This window comes from Dromaius novaehollandiae, chromosome 2 (genome assembly GCF_036370855.1).
Source record: "Dromaius novaehollandiae isolate bDroNov1 chromosome 2, bDroNov1.hap1, whole genome shotgun sequence".
Classification (NCBI taxonomy): Eukaryota; Metazoa; Chordata; class Aves; order Casuariiformes; family Dromaiidae; genus Dromaius; species Dromaius novaehollandiae.
This window is the reverse complement of record NC_088099.1, coordinates 167,822,506-167,839,800: the sequence shown is the minus strand read 5'-3', so window position 1 is coordinate 167,839,800 and position 17,295 is coordinate 167,822,506. Positions and strand designations below refer to the sequence as shown.

At 45.3% G+C, this 17,295-nt stretch overlaps 1 protein-coding gene across 1 annotated transcript; it reads left to right on the top strand.

Annotated features, from left to right (window-relative positions):
- Nucleotides 1–9,348: 9,348 nt before the first annotated feature.
- Nucleotides 9,349–16,496, top strand: LOC112991308 (ly6/PLAUR domain-containing protein 2-like). The gene is made up of 3 exons (XM_026113700.2): nt 9,349–9,432; nt 14,614–14,733; nt 15,647–16,496. Exons 1-3 carry the CDS (start codon nt 9,381–9,383, stop codon nt 15,856–15,858), a joined length of 384 nt encoding a protein of 127 aa, XP_025969485.1. The 5' UTR covers nt 9,349–9,380; the 3' UTR covers nt 15,859–16,496.
- Nucleotides 16,497–17,295: the final 799 nt, after the last annotated feature.

Genomic DNA, 17,295 nt, shown 5'->3' with positions numbered 1-17,295 from the left:
CAGGAAACAAGACACCATGTACTAGGGAACAGGCCTGAAGCTGGAAAATTCCTGTCTCCCCATCCCTGCCCTTGTCTGTTCCTCCTCTGGATGAGGAACTCCAGCCTCTGCTCTAGCCAGGGCAAATGCAGGTTTTGGGAGGAAGGAATAGCTTTGTGGCTACTGGGGAGTCTCTAGAAACTGGGTTTATTTGCTAGCTCTGAGTCAAGATCCTGCTGAGACAAGATCCTTCCTGCCAGTGTGAACCCTCTCCACCTTTCTTTGGCCTCCCTTCTCCCCCTGGTTACTTTTCTCCCCCTAGTTCACAGTTTGTGAATATAATAGACCAAATGAGAGGCTGTGGGGAGCAAGAGGGAAGCTGGCACCCCAGGCTGGGATGCTGAGTCCATGACCTGAGCTGCAGCCACGATGAGGGGGAGCTGGAAAGATGGGAGGCATTTTGCAAGGCTGTGGGAACTTGCTCCAATCCTTCTGCTTAACACATCCTGAGAAAAAGAGATTAAAAGTCATGCACAGTGTACCCTGCTCTCCCTGGGCTTGGCAGCCTGGCCTCTCATGTGATGTAGGGACACTTGGCTGTCAAAGCTGCTGTCCTGCTTTTAGCCTTTGTGACTGAGACTTCTGCTTTTAATTTACAGCTCCAGCTAAGTTAATAAATCTAGTCCTTCCTATAGCAAGAGTTAAACTAACACATCTGAAATGCAAAACATAAAGCATGAAGCACGTGGAGAAAGAGGTGTGAGCAGCATGCCTTCCTCTCCTTCTCCTTGCCAATTAACACAAACAGCCACCGGGTGTGTTGTATTTCACACAGGTTCCTGTTGTGCCCACATCACTGCGAACATTGTTGTTCCTGAAAGCTGAGCACTCCTGTCTCTGCTTCTGCTTTCCGGTTGGTAAAATGGCAGGGATGCAATCACCCATTCTGTAAGAGAGTCTGAGCTTCACATGAGGGCCCTGTCCTGAGTCTGGACCAGCTAAACCTGCTGGTTTCAGCAGAGTCACCCACTTAGTATCACAACTACAATCAGGTCCAAACTATTAGAGGAAAGATGGCAAAAAAACAGTTGAAAAAATGCAAGCACTCAATAGGCGTGGGATTATGGCACCCTGAATGTGACCACTTTGAATGCTGAGGAAGTTTATCAGGGCAAGGCATCTCTACTCATCAGTTGCATACTGGAGTGCAACTCCTGATTTGTTCAAGGCAGCCTAGACAGGCTGTATTTTTATCCCTTTTTATTTTCACATGGATGCAACTCATCCTAAGGCTGGTTGGAACCAAATGAATATGAAATCCAGCTACTGGAAATAACCAGAATGAAAGACGACAAAAAGAATCATAAGAATTCCTCCCTCCCTCCCTTCCCCCTTCCCTTCCTTCTTTCCCGGGAAAATGGGATGGGACCAGCAATTTGCATTTTCTTCTATTCCCAGAAGGTGGCAGTGGCAGGCCCCAGATCTGTCCTTAAACAGTCTGAGCCGGATGCCCTCAGAGGAGTGTATTGATGCATCAGGTCAACAAGCCCCTTCTGCTAAGGCGCATGATGCAGCAAGAAGTTCATCTGGAACCTGGAGAGGAGAGAAGAAGAACTGCATTAGCTCAGTGTAGTCTTCACTGCATCCGTAGTTCAGCTTTACTGTGGTTCCGTGCAACTCTAAAGCACTGGTGAAGGTTACAATCCACCTACTGTTACTTGATCCATAGAAACCATCTCTAGCTGGTTTGGCCAGCTGATAGATCACTGATAGGTGCATTCCATATCATTTTCTTAGAGTCACCAAATAACTGGAGTTGGAAGGGAACTCTGGAGTCGCTAGTCAAAACCCTGCTCAGAGGACTACAATGCTAGATCAAGCTGCAACCTTGTCCAGTTGTGTTTTGAATATCCCCAAACACGGAGACACCACAGTTTCTCTCTGCCTCATTCCAATTTTTGAACATCCACATGAGGAAATATTTTTCCTTATATCTGATTGGAATTTCCCTCCCTGCAACTTGTGTCCAATGCTGCTTGTCTTTTTCCTGTGCATCCCCAAGGAGAGCCTGGCTCAGCCTTCTCTAAGTTGAAAAAAACCAGCTCTCTTATATCTCCTTGTATGCCCTGTGGTCCAGGCCCTGGCCAAAAGACCTGCAAACTTGGGATCATGGAGACATGGTGGGATAGCTCACATGACTGGTGTGCTGTGATGGATGGATGCAGGCTCTTTAGGAAGGACAGGATGGGAAGGCAAGGAGGAGGAGGAGTTGCCCTTTACATGAGAGAGAAGTAGGAATGCATGGAGCTCTGCCTGCAGACCGGTAAGGGGTCAGCTGAGAACTTTTGGGTTAGCATTAGTGGACAGAGCAGCCTGGGAAACACTGTGGCTTGTGTCTGCTACAGATTACCCAGTTAGGAAGAAGTAGAAGAAGAGGCCTTCTTCAGACAAGTGGAAGAAGTCTTATGCTCAAGAAGGACAGTAGGTTGGATCCAGGAAACTATAGGCCAGCCAACCTCACCTTGGTCCCTGGGAAGGTGATGGAGCAGTTAATCCTGGAAACCATGTCCAGGCATAAAAAGGACAGGAAGGTGACTGGGAGTAGTCAGCATGGATCTGTGAAGAGGAAATCATGTCTGACCAATCTGATAGCTTTCTGTGATGAGATGACTGACCTGGTGGATGAGGGGAGAGCAGTGGATGTTATTTGTCTTGACTTTAATAAAACTTGTGACACAGTCTCCCATAACATCCTCCCTGAGAAACTGATGAAGTTTCTCAGTGGGGCTCAAACGGTTGTGACCTCTGACACAAAGTCCAGCTGGAGGCCAGTGAATTTTGGACTACCCTTGGGGTTGATGCTGGTGCCAATACTGTTTCATGTCTTCGTTAATGACCTGGATGATGGGACTGAATGCACCCTCAAAAAGTTCACAATGATACAAAATTGGGAGGGGTGGTTAGCACAAAAGCCAGTTCTGCTGCCATTGAGAGGCACCTTGACAGACTGGAGAAATGGACTGACTGGAACCTCATGAATTTCAGCAAAGGGAAATGCAAAGTACTGCACATGGGGAGGAATAAACCAAAGCACCAGGATGGACTGAGGGCTGACTAGCTGGAAAGCAAGTTTGCAGAGAAGGACCAGGGGGGTCCTGGTGGGCAAGAAGTTGAACATGGAGCAGGAGTGTGCCTTCAAGGAAAAGAAGGTCAACGGTGTCCTGGGCTGCAGTAGGCAGTGTTGCCAGCAGGTCGAGGGATCTGATCCTCCCCCTCTTCTCAGCTCTGGTGAGACCACATCTGGAGTGCAGTGTCCACTTCTGGGCTCCCCAGTACAAGAGCAACATGGACTTACTCGAGCAAGTCCAGTGAAGAGCCACAAAGATGATTGAGGGACATCTGTCATACGAAGAGAAGCTGAGAGAGCTGAGTCTGTTCAGCCTGGAGAAGAGATGCTCAGAGGGGATTTTATCAATGTGTATAAACATCTGATGAGGGGAGTAAAGAAGATGGAGACAGACTCTTCTCAGTGGTGGCTGATGAGAGGTCAAGAGACAACAGGTACAAATTAAAATACAGGAAATTCTGTTTAAACATTTTTTTTTAAAACAAGCACTTTCTTACTGTGAGGGTTGTCAAACACTGGAAGAGGTTGTCCAATGAGGTTGTAGAGTCTTGATCCCTAGAGATACTCAAAACCCAACTGGGTGCATTCCAGGGCAACCTCCTCTAGTTGCCCCTGCTTTGAGCAGGAGGATTGGATCTGATGATCTCCAGGGGTCCCTGCCAACTTCAGTCTTTCAGTGATTTCTGTGAACTTTGGCTGATGGGACTGAGATATTGGTGCTCCATCGCTTTATGACAGATGCCCATGAAGTGCTCTCCTCTCACATGGATGTTCCTTCACCTGCCCGGCAGGGTCATCGGCCGGGCTGAACTGCTCACCTGGCTGGGAAACATCGCACTGCGCCAGCAGAGGGATACATCCCCCAGCTTTACTAGGGAGCAAAGCTCCAGGAGCCAGAAGCATTTGGGTCATGAGCATTTTCCTGAAGTCTTCAGGCCTCTGGAGGCCCTGGGGCCAAACTTGGGACATTTTTTGCAGCTAGTGGGAGATGGGCTGAGCCTCTCACCTGGGCCATGGAGATATCTCCAAAAACGCTCAGATCTTGCTACTGATCCAGGCAAGCATAGCCCTGAGGCACGCTCCTGCCAGGCCTCAGCCAGAGGCGTGCAGATGTTTCCAGCTTCAGTGACAAGCAGTGCAGCATTGCATGGAGACGAAAGGGACCTGGAGGCAAAATTGCTTAGTTTCAGTCAGGCCATTTACCAGCTTACATGTGTCGTCCTTGTTCTTCCCTTCTGGGTCAGTGAGAAGTGACTCGGATAGGAAAGTATCTCTTGTTCTTTGGATTAAGACTTGAGGGAATGTAGGGAATAATTAAACCAGATGACAGCAAAGCTGGGCAAGTGATTTATGTTCCTGCATCATTAGCAATGCCTTGGAAAGCTGGTTGTAGCAAATGATCTTGAAATGAATCATTCCTCTCTGAGTCAGTCTGGGCTGATGGGAAGGGATAAGTTATTAACTTAAAAACAAAAAGAACAAAGGAACCTAGAAAAATTTAGTAGAGAAGGAAGACAAATTCCCACCAGCTATAAATATATGATAGAGCCTTCCCATGCATGTTATAAACAGAGAGGGAGAACATACCTTGTTAGTTACTAATTTCTGGAAAATCCCTCATAACAATACCATCTCCATATACTGGCCACTGGCCAGACATATGATAAATATGAAGGTCTCCACCCAAAAGGAGTTAAGTGATAAATAGCTATTAGTCTGAATAATAATCTAGGGGTAAGAAGTACCTGCATCAAGTTCAAAGCAAGAAAAAGCAAGTTGCAGGAAAAAAAAAAAGTATGTATGTGACTCATTACATACAGGAAATGGGATTCCTTATAAATATAAATCATCTGGTTCCCCTTCCTCCATACCCTTGTGAGTATGCAGAGCATCACTCATGCTCAGGCACAGTGCAAGACACAGGCCTGGGGCAGAGAGCATAAGCTATAAAGTTAAGATCCGATAGGAATTTGGGAAGAACAGCAGAATCAGGGAAACTTTCCAAACCTGGTCTCCAGTCTCCTCTCTTTGTCCCAGGTTCATTACTGGAGCATCTGCATGGTACAAACCCACCCATGGGTCTTCTGTCCATGGTGTTTTCCTGAAGTTTACAAATGGGCTGAGTGGAAAAGGCCCCATCTGTCTCAGCTGGGCCCAAACCCAACCTTGCATTGACCTCTACATGGTCCATGCAGATGAGGCTGGTGCAAAGCTCTGGAGAAGCCCAACAGGAAAATGTCAGCAGGGACCAGGAGCCTAGGGCAGGTTTATTGCATGGTTTAGATAGGAACAGACAGAGCTGAGTATAACCTATAGCTGTCCCAGCAGGCCACAGAGGGGCTGGAGGAGTACCCCACCCTCAGCCCCTTGCTCCCACCAGTCTCACAGTGCCAGCATCCCTTGTGCCGCAGTCCAGAAACAAGGTGGAAACCAGTGTGGAGAGAGCTACTGAGCTTTGTTTTCCCATCTGCAGCTCCAGGCTATAGCAGACTCACCTACTACCAGGAGCAAAAGCCACAGCTGCCTGCTCAGCTTGATGCTCTGGGCTTACGGCCTATCGGGTTGAGGGGACACATGCCCTTTCCCCGCAGGCATGTGCCAATAACTCAGTTCCAGGAATCACCTAGCTTCTACATGCTTAATTGGTATGAGGCAGGGTGAAGTGTCTCGCAAAGCTTTGCCAACATAATGGTTTTAAAGCCAGCCCTGGACACGTTGGATCTTGGCCATACATTGTAGGGAATTGTAAAATCAATTAGTAGGAATAAGGCTGCTGTGACTAATGAGCTAATGAGTGATGCCTGAGTGGAAATGGCTCCAAGAGAGCTGCAGGGTTGGAGTCCTGATGCATTATTCATAGGAATAGGGCAGATTCAGGCTTTGTGCTGTTTATTTTTTTCTTTATTTCTCCAGGCTTCCCTTTAACTTTCAGAGTTGCTTCCCATCACAGGAAGAAATACAAAGCAAAGGTGGCTTTTCAATTTCTTTCCTTCTCGGTGTGAGGAAGCTTGATCGCTACAGAATTCTGGTTTCCATGAGAGGCAGATAGGGGAAATTATGCATCACAGGTGAAGTTCATGGTAGTTTAATCCCTGGCACTCTGCACGTCAGCAAGTTTACTGATTAGACTAACCCATCCATGCTGCTGGCTTCTTTAAGTGACTTTCATTAACTACATTATTTTGAAGTTACCAGGAGAAAGCCATGAACTCTTTGAACAGATCTCCTTTTTAGCCTTTTTAATACATAACTTGAATAATAATTATGATTAACCTTACAACAGGCCCTAGCAGTATCAAAGATGAGGAAAATGAGGGTTATTTTCCAAGGTCAGCTAGCTAGCAAATCAGTAATAACATTAAGAATAAAACTCTGAGTACTGTCTCTAAGGCCTGTGCTCACCCATGTTGCTTTTAGCAATTCATGCATGTCCTCCCAGGGTTGCACAAAAATAGCAGAAGAGCACTGATAAAGAAGGAACATTAACTAACAGTTAAACCATGTGGAATATAAGTCTGGCTTCTGTTTCTGGTGTTGCTACTAACTTACTCCCTGAGCCTAACTAACCTCTCTGCATCTCAGCTTCCTTATGTCTTAACTCAGGATAATAATGTTTACCGATCTTACAGGAATGTAGCCAAGTTTAATCTATTCATATGCGTGCAACAAAAGCTTAGCGCTAGCATATGACAACATCATGTCAGCACATCTCCAAATCTACCTTTGAATCCAGTCATAGCTTTTGTCCATAGATCTTCCTGCTCTGGCAATCTGTGAGGTTCCTGCAGACATTTAAAGAATTGCTTAGAGTCAAGAGAAAAGATGAGTTCGAAATTATCCAGTCAAAACAGCTCTGAATCGAAAGCAGTGCCCTAAGCGCACACTCACTGCCCACAATCCTCAAACTCTGCCCTGGAGTCAGGCAGCAAAATACCTTGTGAACCAAAGCACTGTGCACATCTTAAGACTTATCAGTGGGACCTACTCAGTCTGGTAATTAGGGAGTGCGAGCAAGATTTATGGAGGTTATGGGATTTGGAGGCTCTTTCCGGCATGGATGCAACTTTTGCAGGATTGCTGACATCCTGCGAAAATGCCTCTGCCAGGAGATGTCTCAGCTGGCCAAGTAGGACAGTAGAGGGGTTTGACACAGGTTTCTTAGCCCAGAAGTAAAAAATGGACTGACCATTTCCTTTTTTTTAATAATAACATATTCCTCCAAGTGCAGAGAAATCTTGTATGAGCTTACATTTGAACGCATAAACTAGAAAATATCTTTTTTTTCAAATCCATCTTGTGGGTTGGTGAGGAGGATTTATACAGTTTGCAGCTTTTTATTTCTCTTTAGTTAATGGAAAACTCCCAACACAATAGGCTGTAATTGCCCACAAAAGAAGAAAAGGAGTTCAATGAAGTGCTGTTAGGATGTTCCTATTAGTTCTTGTTATTTCTTTGGTGGCTTGCCAACGCTGCAAAGCAATTGCATAAGGTGTGCATAAAAGAGGAAATATTTCAGGTGGTGCTTATAGACATGCATAAGATCAACTGAAATGACGAACAAGTGAAGTATGTTATTCAGCCTCCAAAACAACCCTCCAAACTGTCGAAGTTCAGCAGGGTGTCAGCATTATAAAGATCCTTCCACCCAAAAACCTATAAGGTAGTGAAGATCACATTTCAGAAGTGTATGTGAAACCAATCATCTAGCATGCATTGTTCAAGTCCACTTAATACCAGAAAACCAGGAACCACACCCTTTTCTGTGTTTAGGCTTTTCCTAATAACAAAACAAACATGATCAGTATATTTGCCCTTTCTTAATAGGATTATAAAAAATCTCTGCTGAACACGGAGAAAGTCAGGCGAAGAAAGCATCAAAATATCTTTCCTTAGATAATTAAGACCTGGAAATAACTGTAGAACCTCCATAGCCAATATAATGACTATTATAGCCAGCGTGAAAACTGTGGGTCCCAACTTGTGAGAGTGTAGATCACCCAGAACTGTTGTTAGTAAGTGAGGCTGGACTTGTTAAAATTATGAGACTATGATTGGAGCTTTAGGTTACGACAGATGAGGACTGGGTTCTTTATTTGAGAATATCAGACGACCTTTTACTTTTACTGTTTCAAGAATTTGAGTGATACTAACCCTGAACAAAGTTCCTCCTGATGGTGGAACAGATCATAAAGGCCGTGGGAATGTCTCTAAGAACATTTTCATTTCAGATTTCCCCTTTCTTTCTGTATTAAAAGTGAGGGGCATCTGGCATAATGATGGAAAGGTGCTTCTTGACCGGTTGCTGCAATCCCACAGTAAAATATGTACATCCCCCTTAGTAGAAAATAAGGTTAATTAACACAGGGAGTGACTTGAGGCACAGGCATAATGGGCAGATCTCTGGGACAGCAGAGTTTAGGGACGGGAAAATCAAGGTGTTCTGCAAGCAAAGAAGTTATGGGCTTGCCGGGGTGCTTGGCGAGGGTTGGCTCAGTGCGGAGGCAAAGCATCTTGCTTCTCCAAGCAACACCTTCCCTGAATTGCTCAGGGTAGTGAGCCTGAGAGACCCCCTTGGCCCAGTCTTCTCTGGCTGGGTCCTGTTGCCTTCCCAGTGCACCCAGTTCTGCTCCCACCACCTGGGAGGAAGGAAGACACCCACCCCCTGCACTCTCAAAACCCCACTTATAGCTTGAGGAAAGGCATTGCAACACCAAAAAACCCAAACGTACCATTTCAGCTGAGTAAAGGGTTGGAAGTCAGTGTTTCCCCTCTCCTCCCAGTACAAAACTCTGGTTGCTGCTGAGGGTTAAAAAATGCAGATGGGAAAAGCCCATGGGATTTAGCCCCTTGCTGCTCACAACTACAGATACTTCTTACCAAAGTGAGCAGAAACCAACGATATCACTCTAACCACTACAAAAAAAGAAGAAATATCAGCAAGCTGCAGGGCAAGGCGGAAACAGTGGAGTTATTTAATCCCGCAGGTTTGCATGTCATGCCTAGACACAAGGAACCTGGTTTAAACAACCTCAGCTATTGTCCACCATGCAAAACCTCATTTTCTTCTCCAAGGAACATGAAAAGAAACAAATGGTAGGAGGTGGGGCCTGTTTAGTAGATCGTTCAGAACATTTATAGCTCAGACTCGTTTTTCTAGTAAAATTGGATCTCGTGTCAAAATCAGTATATGGTAAGCCACCAGGAGGTGTGTTGATAAAACCAGCAGTGAAGAGCAGTGACAGCCCAGTGAGCAGACGACGAGGGTCCACGCAAGATGAAGCTGTTTCTGGCTCTTTTGTTGGTTGCTGTAGCTGGTGTGGAGTTCGGTAAGGTTCTGCTCTGACTTCTCCAAACTCCTGCAGGAGATGGAGAGTGATGGGATGGGCTGTGTCCTGTTCCCAGGGAAGTCCATGCCTTTCACTTTGACCAATTCTAGGCAAAGATATGTCTTTGGGGTATTTCCAGCCTGTTGGATGTTAAGGATCATTGTTGTATAGCTGGGATTGTTACTTTAGGCTCTTTAAGAAGTGTTACAAGATGAAATATTATATGGTATCTTTTCTTTAATCCAAGCTTCAACTCTCACTTTTTACATATTTTCTTGCTTAATCTGACACTCCTTTCTTTTTAACTTTCTGTTCTGTTTGTGAGACAAAGCAAGCTAGTCTGTTTAATGTATTGTGTGTAACGGCTCTCTCTAATTACATGTTGCATATATAATTTATTAAAGTTCAGCCATTAAAAGTTAGACAGAGGGGCTGGGACACAAAGCTGGTGCCCCAGGTACTGCAGGGCTGATGTCTGCAGTCCATCATGATCTGAGTGGAGCCAAGGACAATTTCAGCAGGCCACCTGTGAAGACCTCAAGGGTGAAGTGTTTTGGGGGGTTTCCTCATTGGCAGGTGGATTTGGGATATTGTGCTGGAGTTTGTCCCTGTGGGGAGTGACCCCCTACCATCCTCCTGCCTCCTTTCTGTCCCTACTGGGCAACCTGCCACCTCACTGGAGGGAGTGGGCTTGAAGCATACCATGAAGTGGGCAGGCAACAGCAACCCAACATGGGGGGTGACTCTTCTGGAATGTGGAGGAAGGGAACAAGCCCCATGAGGCCTGTCTGTTCAAGGATACTACAGAAACCTGATCCCTTCATTTCCATCAATGGGATTGAATTACTTCTCCTCCCTTACCAGGTCCATAAGTCCAGATATGGTGGGGTCTTTGGGATATGGGTGTTTTCTTTCCCGAGGCAGTAGGGAACTTCCACACTGCAGGCAGCCCGATATTAGTAGTGCTGTCGTAGCTTCTGATGGTGGAAGCTGACTCACAGAAGGAAAGAAGATCCTGGCACAGACTCCACCCAATCATCAGTGCTGCCACCAGGTTACCTTCTTGCCCAAGAACGTTTTTTTACACCGCTGAACCCAAGCTCAGAGCTGGAGTTGGCCTGGGTGTTCAAGGCAAGCCCTATGCAGGGTAAATGCAGGTCTCCAGAGAAGCTGTGCATCTTGCTGGGATGTTTGCACGCTCTAGACATTTCCTTCAGGTCCAGCCAGTGCAAGGTCTCATTTTATCACTGCCTATTTGGGACTAGGAGCTATGTGAGGATTACCCATCACAAGTCACCCACAGAGAGGGGTTGCATATCCATTAGGGAGAAGGACAGTGCATGATTCCTCTTAGAGGCTGCTATACTGTAGGACACTGGATGCTCTGGAACCAGAAAAGATAGATATTGTGTTTCTTTCTTTTGCATGCTTTTCTTTCTCCAGACCAGGTCTGGCCTCTGAGGTTAAAATCTTTGGGTCTGCAGAGTGGATTCTGCCAGGGAGGGCAAAGCAGGGTGGAGAAAAAAGAGAGCTTTGGAGGATTTTTTAAGGAAAATACAGCTGCTGTCTGAGGAGGCTGACCCAATCCAGAGCTGGTACACCAGCTCTGTCTTTTTTTTTGTGTAATGCACTGACTGTTCTGTTATCTCTAAGACGTGTGTCTTGGCTCTGATCATTGTTAGTCCAAAGCCTCTGAGTGCTTGTGTTGTGCAAAGAGCAATGGGTGCCTCGTGATCACCAGAGCTTCTGCAGCAGAGATTAGTCACCATCAGTCTCCAGAGCGGGAGATATTTTCTTTCATCATTGCATCCCATTTATTCTGGTGTGTTTGTTCTTCAATGGAGAAAAAACAATTCAGAGAGGAACATCACTAATTAATAGAGGATGGCTTGGAGAGAGAGGACTCCATGGTCAGATCTCCATAAGACAAGGGAAAGAATCATCTAGAAGGAAGAATAGAACAGGACAGCAATGGGGTGGGACACAACTCACTGGCTTAGCTTTGCCAACCTGTTGAATGAGAACTTGACAAGACTTGAGAAACTGGGGAACAGAAGCTTCTGCTGTAGCCCAGTGCCGCCACATTTCTCTGTCCTGTCCTGCCCCACCTCCCTGTCCCATTCAGGTAGGCATGGTCAGGACAGATGCTTTGATTTGTGAGGCAAATGCTAGCAAAACTTGAAAAATGCAGAGTGGATTCTGCCAAGCAAAATTTTTCTTTTACAAACTTTCACCTCTGAAAAACTGGGATAAAACTATGACATATCTGCAATTCCTTCAAGCTTTCTCCTGGGCATGAACAGAATCTGTGTAATTTTGGCATTTTCTGGAGGGACAGTCAGAGGTGAAGAATGAAAGACTTGACAATATCCAAGTGAAGCTGGTAAAATCTTCTTTAAGAAATTCTGCTAATTTATCACTGTTCTTGCTTTCAGTGCTCCTAAAAGGATGTGCTGTCACTAAATGGAAATACTTCAGCATTTTACATTTCCCTCTTCTTTTAAAGAAGCCTCACAATTTGTCTCACTCCATTTTCATACTGTGATTTCATTTTTAATCTGCTGCACATCTGCTTGTCTATGTGTAAGTTCATAAGTTCTTAAAATGAGAAGGGACCACTACATCTGTTATCTAACTCCCTTCACAAATAGGCCAGATAGATTTTCCTGAGCTTGCTTAAAACAAGGCTTTTAGACACCACATCTTAAAGCGTCCAAGTCACAATGTCTCCTCCCTGCTCTGTGAGATGCCACGTGACCTTTGCTTCTGGAGAGCTGCCACAGTTGCAAAAGTAGTTGTTCCATTCCAGCTCATCGTGTTAAACACTTCTCTATCTGACATCTTTTCCATGTCTAAAGAAAGATATTCTTATAGCTATAGCTCCTATTAAACGTATTTAGCAATGTTTGAGTCTGTTAGTCTGAGTGAGGTCTGGTTTGCACACATGCTTTATTTATTTAAGGTTCCTTTGTGCATGCTCTTTGGTACTGACTTTGACTTGTCCAGTGTTGAGGATCAAGAAATCTGAGAATAATGACAAAGCTTCCTCTCTAAAGCTGTATTTAACAGCTGTCAGATGTAGAATTAAACTGTAAACAGAACGTCAGACCACAGTGTGGAAAGCAGAATAATTATGCAAGCTTTGAATAAAGGCAGGAGAATTGCTGGGTCTGTTTATATAAGGACTCTTTCTGACTTACTAATTGGGATGAAGTTGCAGGTAGTGTCTATTTACTTAAGGCGGATTGCTTGGCACTGCCTGCTTTTATAACACCCTACCTTAGCTGTGCTGAGTTTAGCTGGTTGAATTTTTGGTGGGGTGTAAAGTGATGTCATCAGGACTGTTGCACAGATGGAGTGAGAAGGATTTTTCAGACAGGACCATATGCAACGAAGGAGGGGCTGGCAGCCCGTGATCGTACCAAAATGCCTTGTTATGTCTGCAATGCCTGACACTTAGGAGTCTGGTCAGGGCTGGAATGGAGGACCTAGGTCAGGTGTTGGGTTCCTCAGCAAGACATGTGGAGAGTAAAGTGCTCTAGAAAGAGAATGGCTTCTGTTGGCTGGGAATCATTGAGCTGTGTGATAAGAAATACAAATCACTCCTTTGGCTTGAGATCCTTGGCCTGGAGCAATCTTGGAGGTTTAGGAGTGCTCTGGAAATACTCACTACACCGCAAGGCTCTGGGGTCTTCAGAATCTCTCTCTTAAATCTCTCCATCCCAAAGTGCTTTAGGCACCAAGGGACTGAAGCTGAGGTTGTTCTGCACATCTAGGAACCAATTGGCACCTGCAGCCTTGCAGGGCCCTTTGCAGCCCAGCTGGGAGGTGATAAAGGGCATCTAGGAACTGGTGAGGGATAAGGCAGGGTGAGCTACCTTGGACTGGATTTTGGGACTCAGGCACCGAAGTCTCTTTCTCTGGCCTCTTTCTAGAGCACAGCAGCCCCTTGTCTCCCCACATGGTCTATTATTATGCCCACGATCTTCTTTTTTTAAGTAAGTTTTTACACATTCTTTTCTTAAAAACAGTATCTCAGCACAGGGGAAGTGGTAGTGCTTTATTTTCTCTCATGGCTCAGCAAATTTGATGGAGACAGTTCCTCCTCTCTGGGATGATCTCCTGCCTGACAGCTCCCAGCCTTGGGACTTGGGAAAGGGCTGATGGTGTGGTCAGCAGAAACGGCTGTCCTTGTTGCGAATGACATTCAAGTCTGACTTCTCTGTTCATCCAAATCACTTTCCAATGCTCTGTTTATACAAAGACAAGAAGGAAAGCAGTCGTAGAGTAAAACACAGTTGGGGTTAACTAGCTGCAAGCGTGTTTACTTTCCTATGGGAATAAGGTAGATACAAGGAACTTGGGGGTGTGGTTGGTTGGCAAGCAGAACGTTCAGACACTTGGCATAAACATGTGAAGCAGAGCCTATTAGCTAACTGTGATAATGATTAAAAGAAAAACATCTTGCAACTGCACAATTGAAGAACTGGACTTCCCCTCGGTCCCTGCATGTCTTAGCCGGCTGCTGGCATCTGGGCCTAGATCTTCAAAGAATTCAAGCATTGAAACGTTGCATTTTGCAATGCCCGTCTGCTTGGCATTGAGCCACCCTGCAGAATAGTCAGCTGTGTCTTAGGTAACCCAATTGCTCCCATGGTGATAAGGGAGAAGCAGGTGGGTCAAGCAGCTCCTCCTCTGTGTTTATGTAGAGTTGGAATGCCCCACCGTAGTCAGCACATATTCACTGCATACTCCAGGGTTCATAACCAAAAATTAAGTAAAATCCTCTCGTAAACCCTTTTTTTTCAGACTACTTAAAAGCTATCGGCAAAAAAATACCAAAGCTACCAAAAATCCTGATAACAAAGCAAGAGCAGAAGGAACATTTTCTTGCCCCAAACATTCAGCAGCCTAGTGTTGATAGACTTTCCTGTATTTTAGGGCCCCTTGATTTTGACTCTGTCATGCCTGACTTGTTACGTGGGGAGCTGAACCGACATCTAAGGCTGTGATTTGAGCATGACACTACTGTATTTCTCATTTGCCTTCCTACAAATGCTTTCTATTATTTCACCTCTATTCTCAGTATGAGTGTTTTGGAGAGATACCTTTCGCAGAGGTACCTGGAGGGGCATTGACAGCACCACAATAATGCCAACCCCGTGTTGCTCCTCTTTGCAGCCAAAGCCTTGCGATGCTACACTTGCTATGAACCTACCAACAGTGTGAATTGCCTGAAGGTCCAAAACTGCGCTAAGAATGAAACCATGTGCAAGACAACCATGTATTCCCTGGAGGAAGGTAAGGAAGAGACTCCCAGAGGAAGAGCTGTCTCTTCAAATTTATGGCAGAGTAGGGAAATCCTTCTAGGTCTCACACCAGCAGAAGAGTGGGGGAGCAAGATAGGACAGCAACAACCTTCCATGCTGCGAAGGGTAGGACGATTCTCGTCCCCTAGGCTTGCCTTTGTTAGCAGCCCAGTTTGACTTAAGCTTGGGAGATAATTTTATCCCATTACTCTGGCTGCAAAATGGGACCATAACACTCTTTATTCATATTCATAACATGAATTGGTGTTTGCCCAGGGAAGACTGATGGCATGGGGAGCAGTGCATTTCCTCGCTTAAAAAATGTAAGCCTGGAAGAGAGCTCTTGAGGGGCAGAGAGTAGTCCCCTGCTGTCACTGAAAGCAGCTTTCACAGGAGTGAGCACTTAGTGAATACAAGATAATAGCCACCATTCAGCCTTGAGTGTGTTTAGGGAAAACGTGTTGGCATGTTTGTATTCTGATGTTCAGGTAGCTTTCTCAGCTTGAGCCATGGAGCTAGAGAGTCCTGGCTCTCCAGACCATTTATGTGACTCACACAATGGGTATGTGTTTAAGTGTTCTCCTGGCTTTGAAACTGTTTATGAAAGCTAGGTGGAAAAGAGAGACCAGTAGAGATCAGCAAACCTCAGTATAGTGGAAAGGCCAACTTCTGATCCCCTGAAAACAAGCAGAAATGCCCTAGAGTGCTCAGGAAGACTTTGCCAGTCTGATTGGTGACAGACAGGTCATAATCTGCCAAAAATAATTGTGTTTGATATGTGTTTGAACTGGACCTATGACCTTAGTGGTGAGGGTAGCTAGTGATTCCCCGAGGGACAGGGAGCTTTTCTCCACCATTCCTCCTATTCCTAATTGTTCCTTCTGTCTTGCTTTGCAATGTTATAGTGTATCCCTTTGTGGGAGTCTCGACTGTCACCAGGATGTGTGCTTCCGTCTGCATCCCATCTGACGTGGACGGGATCGGCATGACGCGTCCTGTCTCCTGCTGTTATTCTGACTTGTGCAACACTGATGGTGCAGCCAGTTTGAGGATAGGCTTTGTAGAGGTTGGGACACTGGCAGGTTCCCTTTGTGTCCTCTTCTGGACTAGACTGTGAGGAGCTTTGGGGGAGCTCTTTCCTACTGAGGAACCCACCTAAGAGGAGAAATAACCTTTGCCAGCCCACCTTTCCATTTGGGTGCCTCACAGAAAACCTTCAATGGCTCCCAGAAATCGATTTTCAGTACCTGCCCTCCTGCCATGACCAAGAGAGAAGCAAAGCTCAAGAAGTCCTTACTAATTGTTTGAGTTACTAAATTGGGTTGACTTGCCCACAGCTCCCACAAAACTTACTCTGGAATTCCTTTGTTGTGCTGGCCTGTCTGGTTTTGAACTTAAAATTCTGCTGTACAGAGTATATTTAAAGTAAAAATCCTGGAGCTAAGAGCCTTCCATACCACCTTAGACCACTTTTTCCCCCAGGTGTTGGCCAACAGAATAGCTGAATTGACCGATCTTCTCAGTTGAAATTCATTTTTTATGTGATGGATCCTCTCCACCCCACAGTTTTGTTTTGAGCCTTTGTGCTGTCTAAATTTCCCTCTTAGTGCATAAGAAGTTAAGGAGATACCTCTCTGCTTCCAAAATATGAGGCAGGAGACTAAACTTCCCACACCAGTGATTTGATCCAAGGAGGCCGAACTCTCTTTTGTTTTCTGTATTCTTTTGACTGGAATAAAAACAATGTTTAATTAAGTCTAGTGATTGCTGAAGTTATGTACAATGCACCTGTCCTATGATGAAATCCATGACATTTTATTTTATTTTATTTTATTTTATTTTATTTTATTTTATTTTATTTTAATTAGTTATTTTCAAACTCCAGCTCCACCTTTCCATATCTGTTACTTGGTGAGGTGAGCTACGCTCTGTGGTCAGTCTTGCAGCAGATATGTAAGATGGTCCCCATTATCCCCCACTGCCAGGGTGAGCAATCACACTAGAGCATTTCATGATGATATTGGAGAGGGTTTGCTGTGAGACCATGCACTGGATCACAGAACTGCTATTCATGATACACAGCCCTGTGTTCTGCCACTGGACTTTTTTTGCTGTTGATGCCTATACTGTGCTGTTGCTCTTCTATACTGTTCCTTCCTCTGGCCATCCTCAATTCTCTGCTCTCCAGACCTCTGCACAGACCAGGATATCTGGCCTTTCATCAACACGTCTATCACCAACTCCACTGGCATGAACCTGCCCTTACTGGGGAGACTGGGTGACTTGTCTAAGTATTTATTTAATCCTGGCCTGAATTTGGAATTCCATGGAAGAACTTTCCCCTTTGCTTCAGTCTTCCAGAGCATCATCTGCAAGTCCTTGTGCATTACTAAGGGCTCCTGAATTTCAGTGTTACTCATCCTGGTTCAGTTCTTCATGTTCCCCTAATCCCCTTTTACTGGAAAAAATGTCTTCCTCAATTGTCACTCTCCTTCTGATCTTTCAGATCACTAGTAAAGATGAGGTTTAAGGTCTTTCACGTAGCATCTGCGTT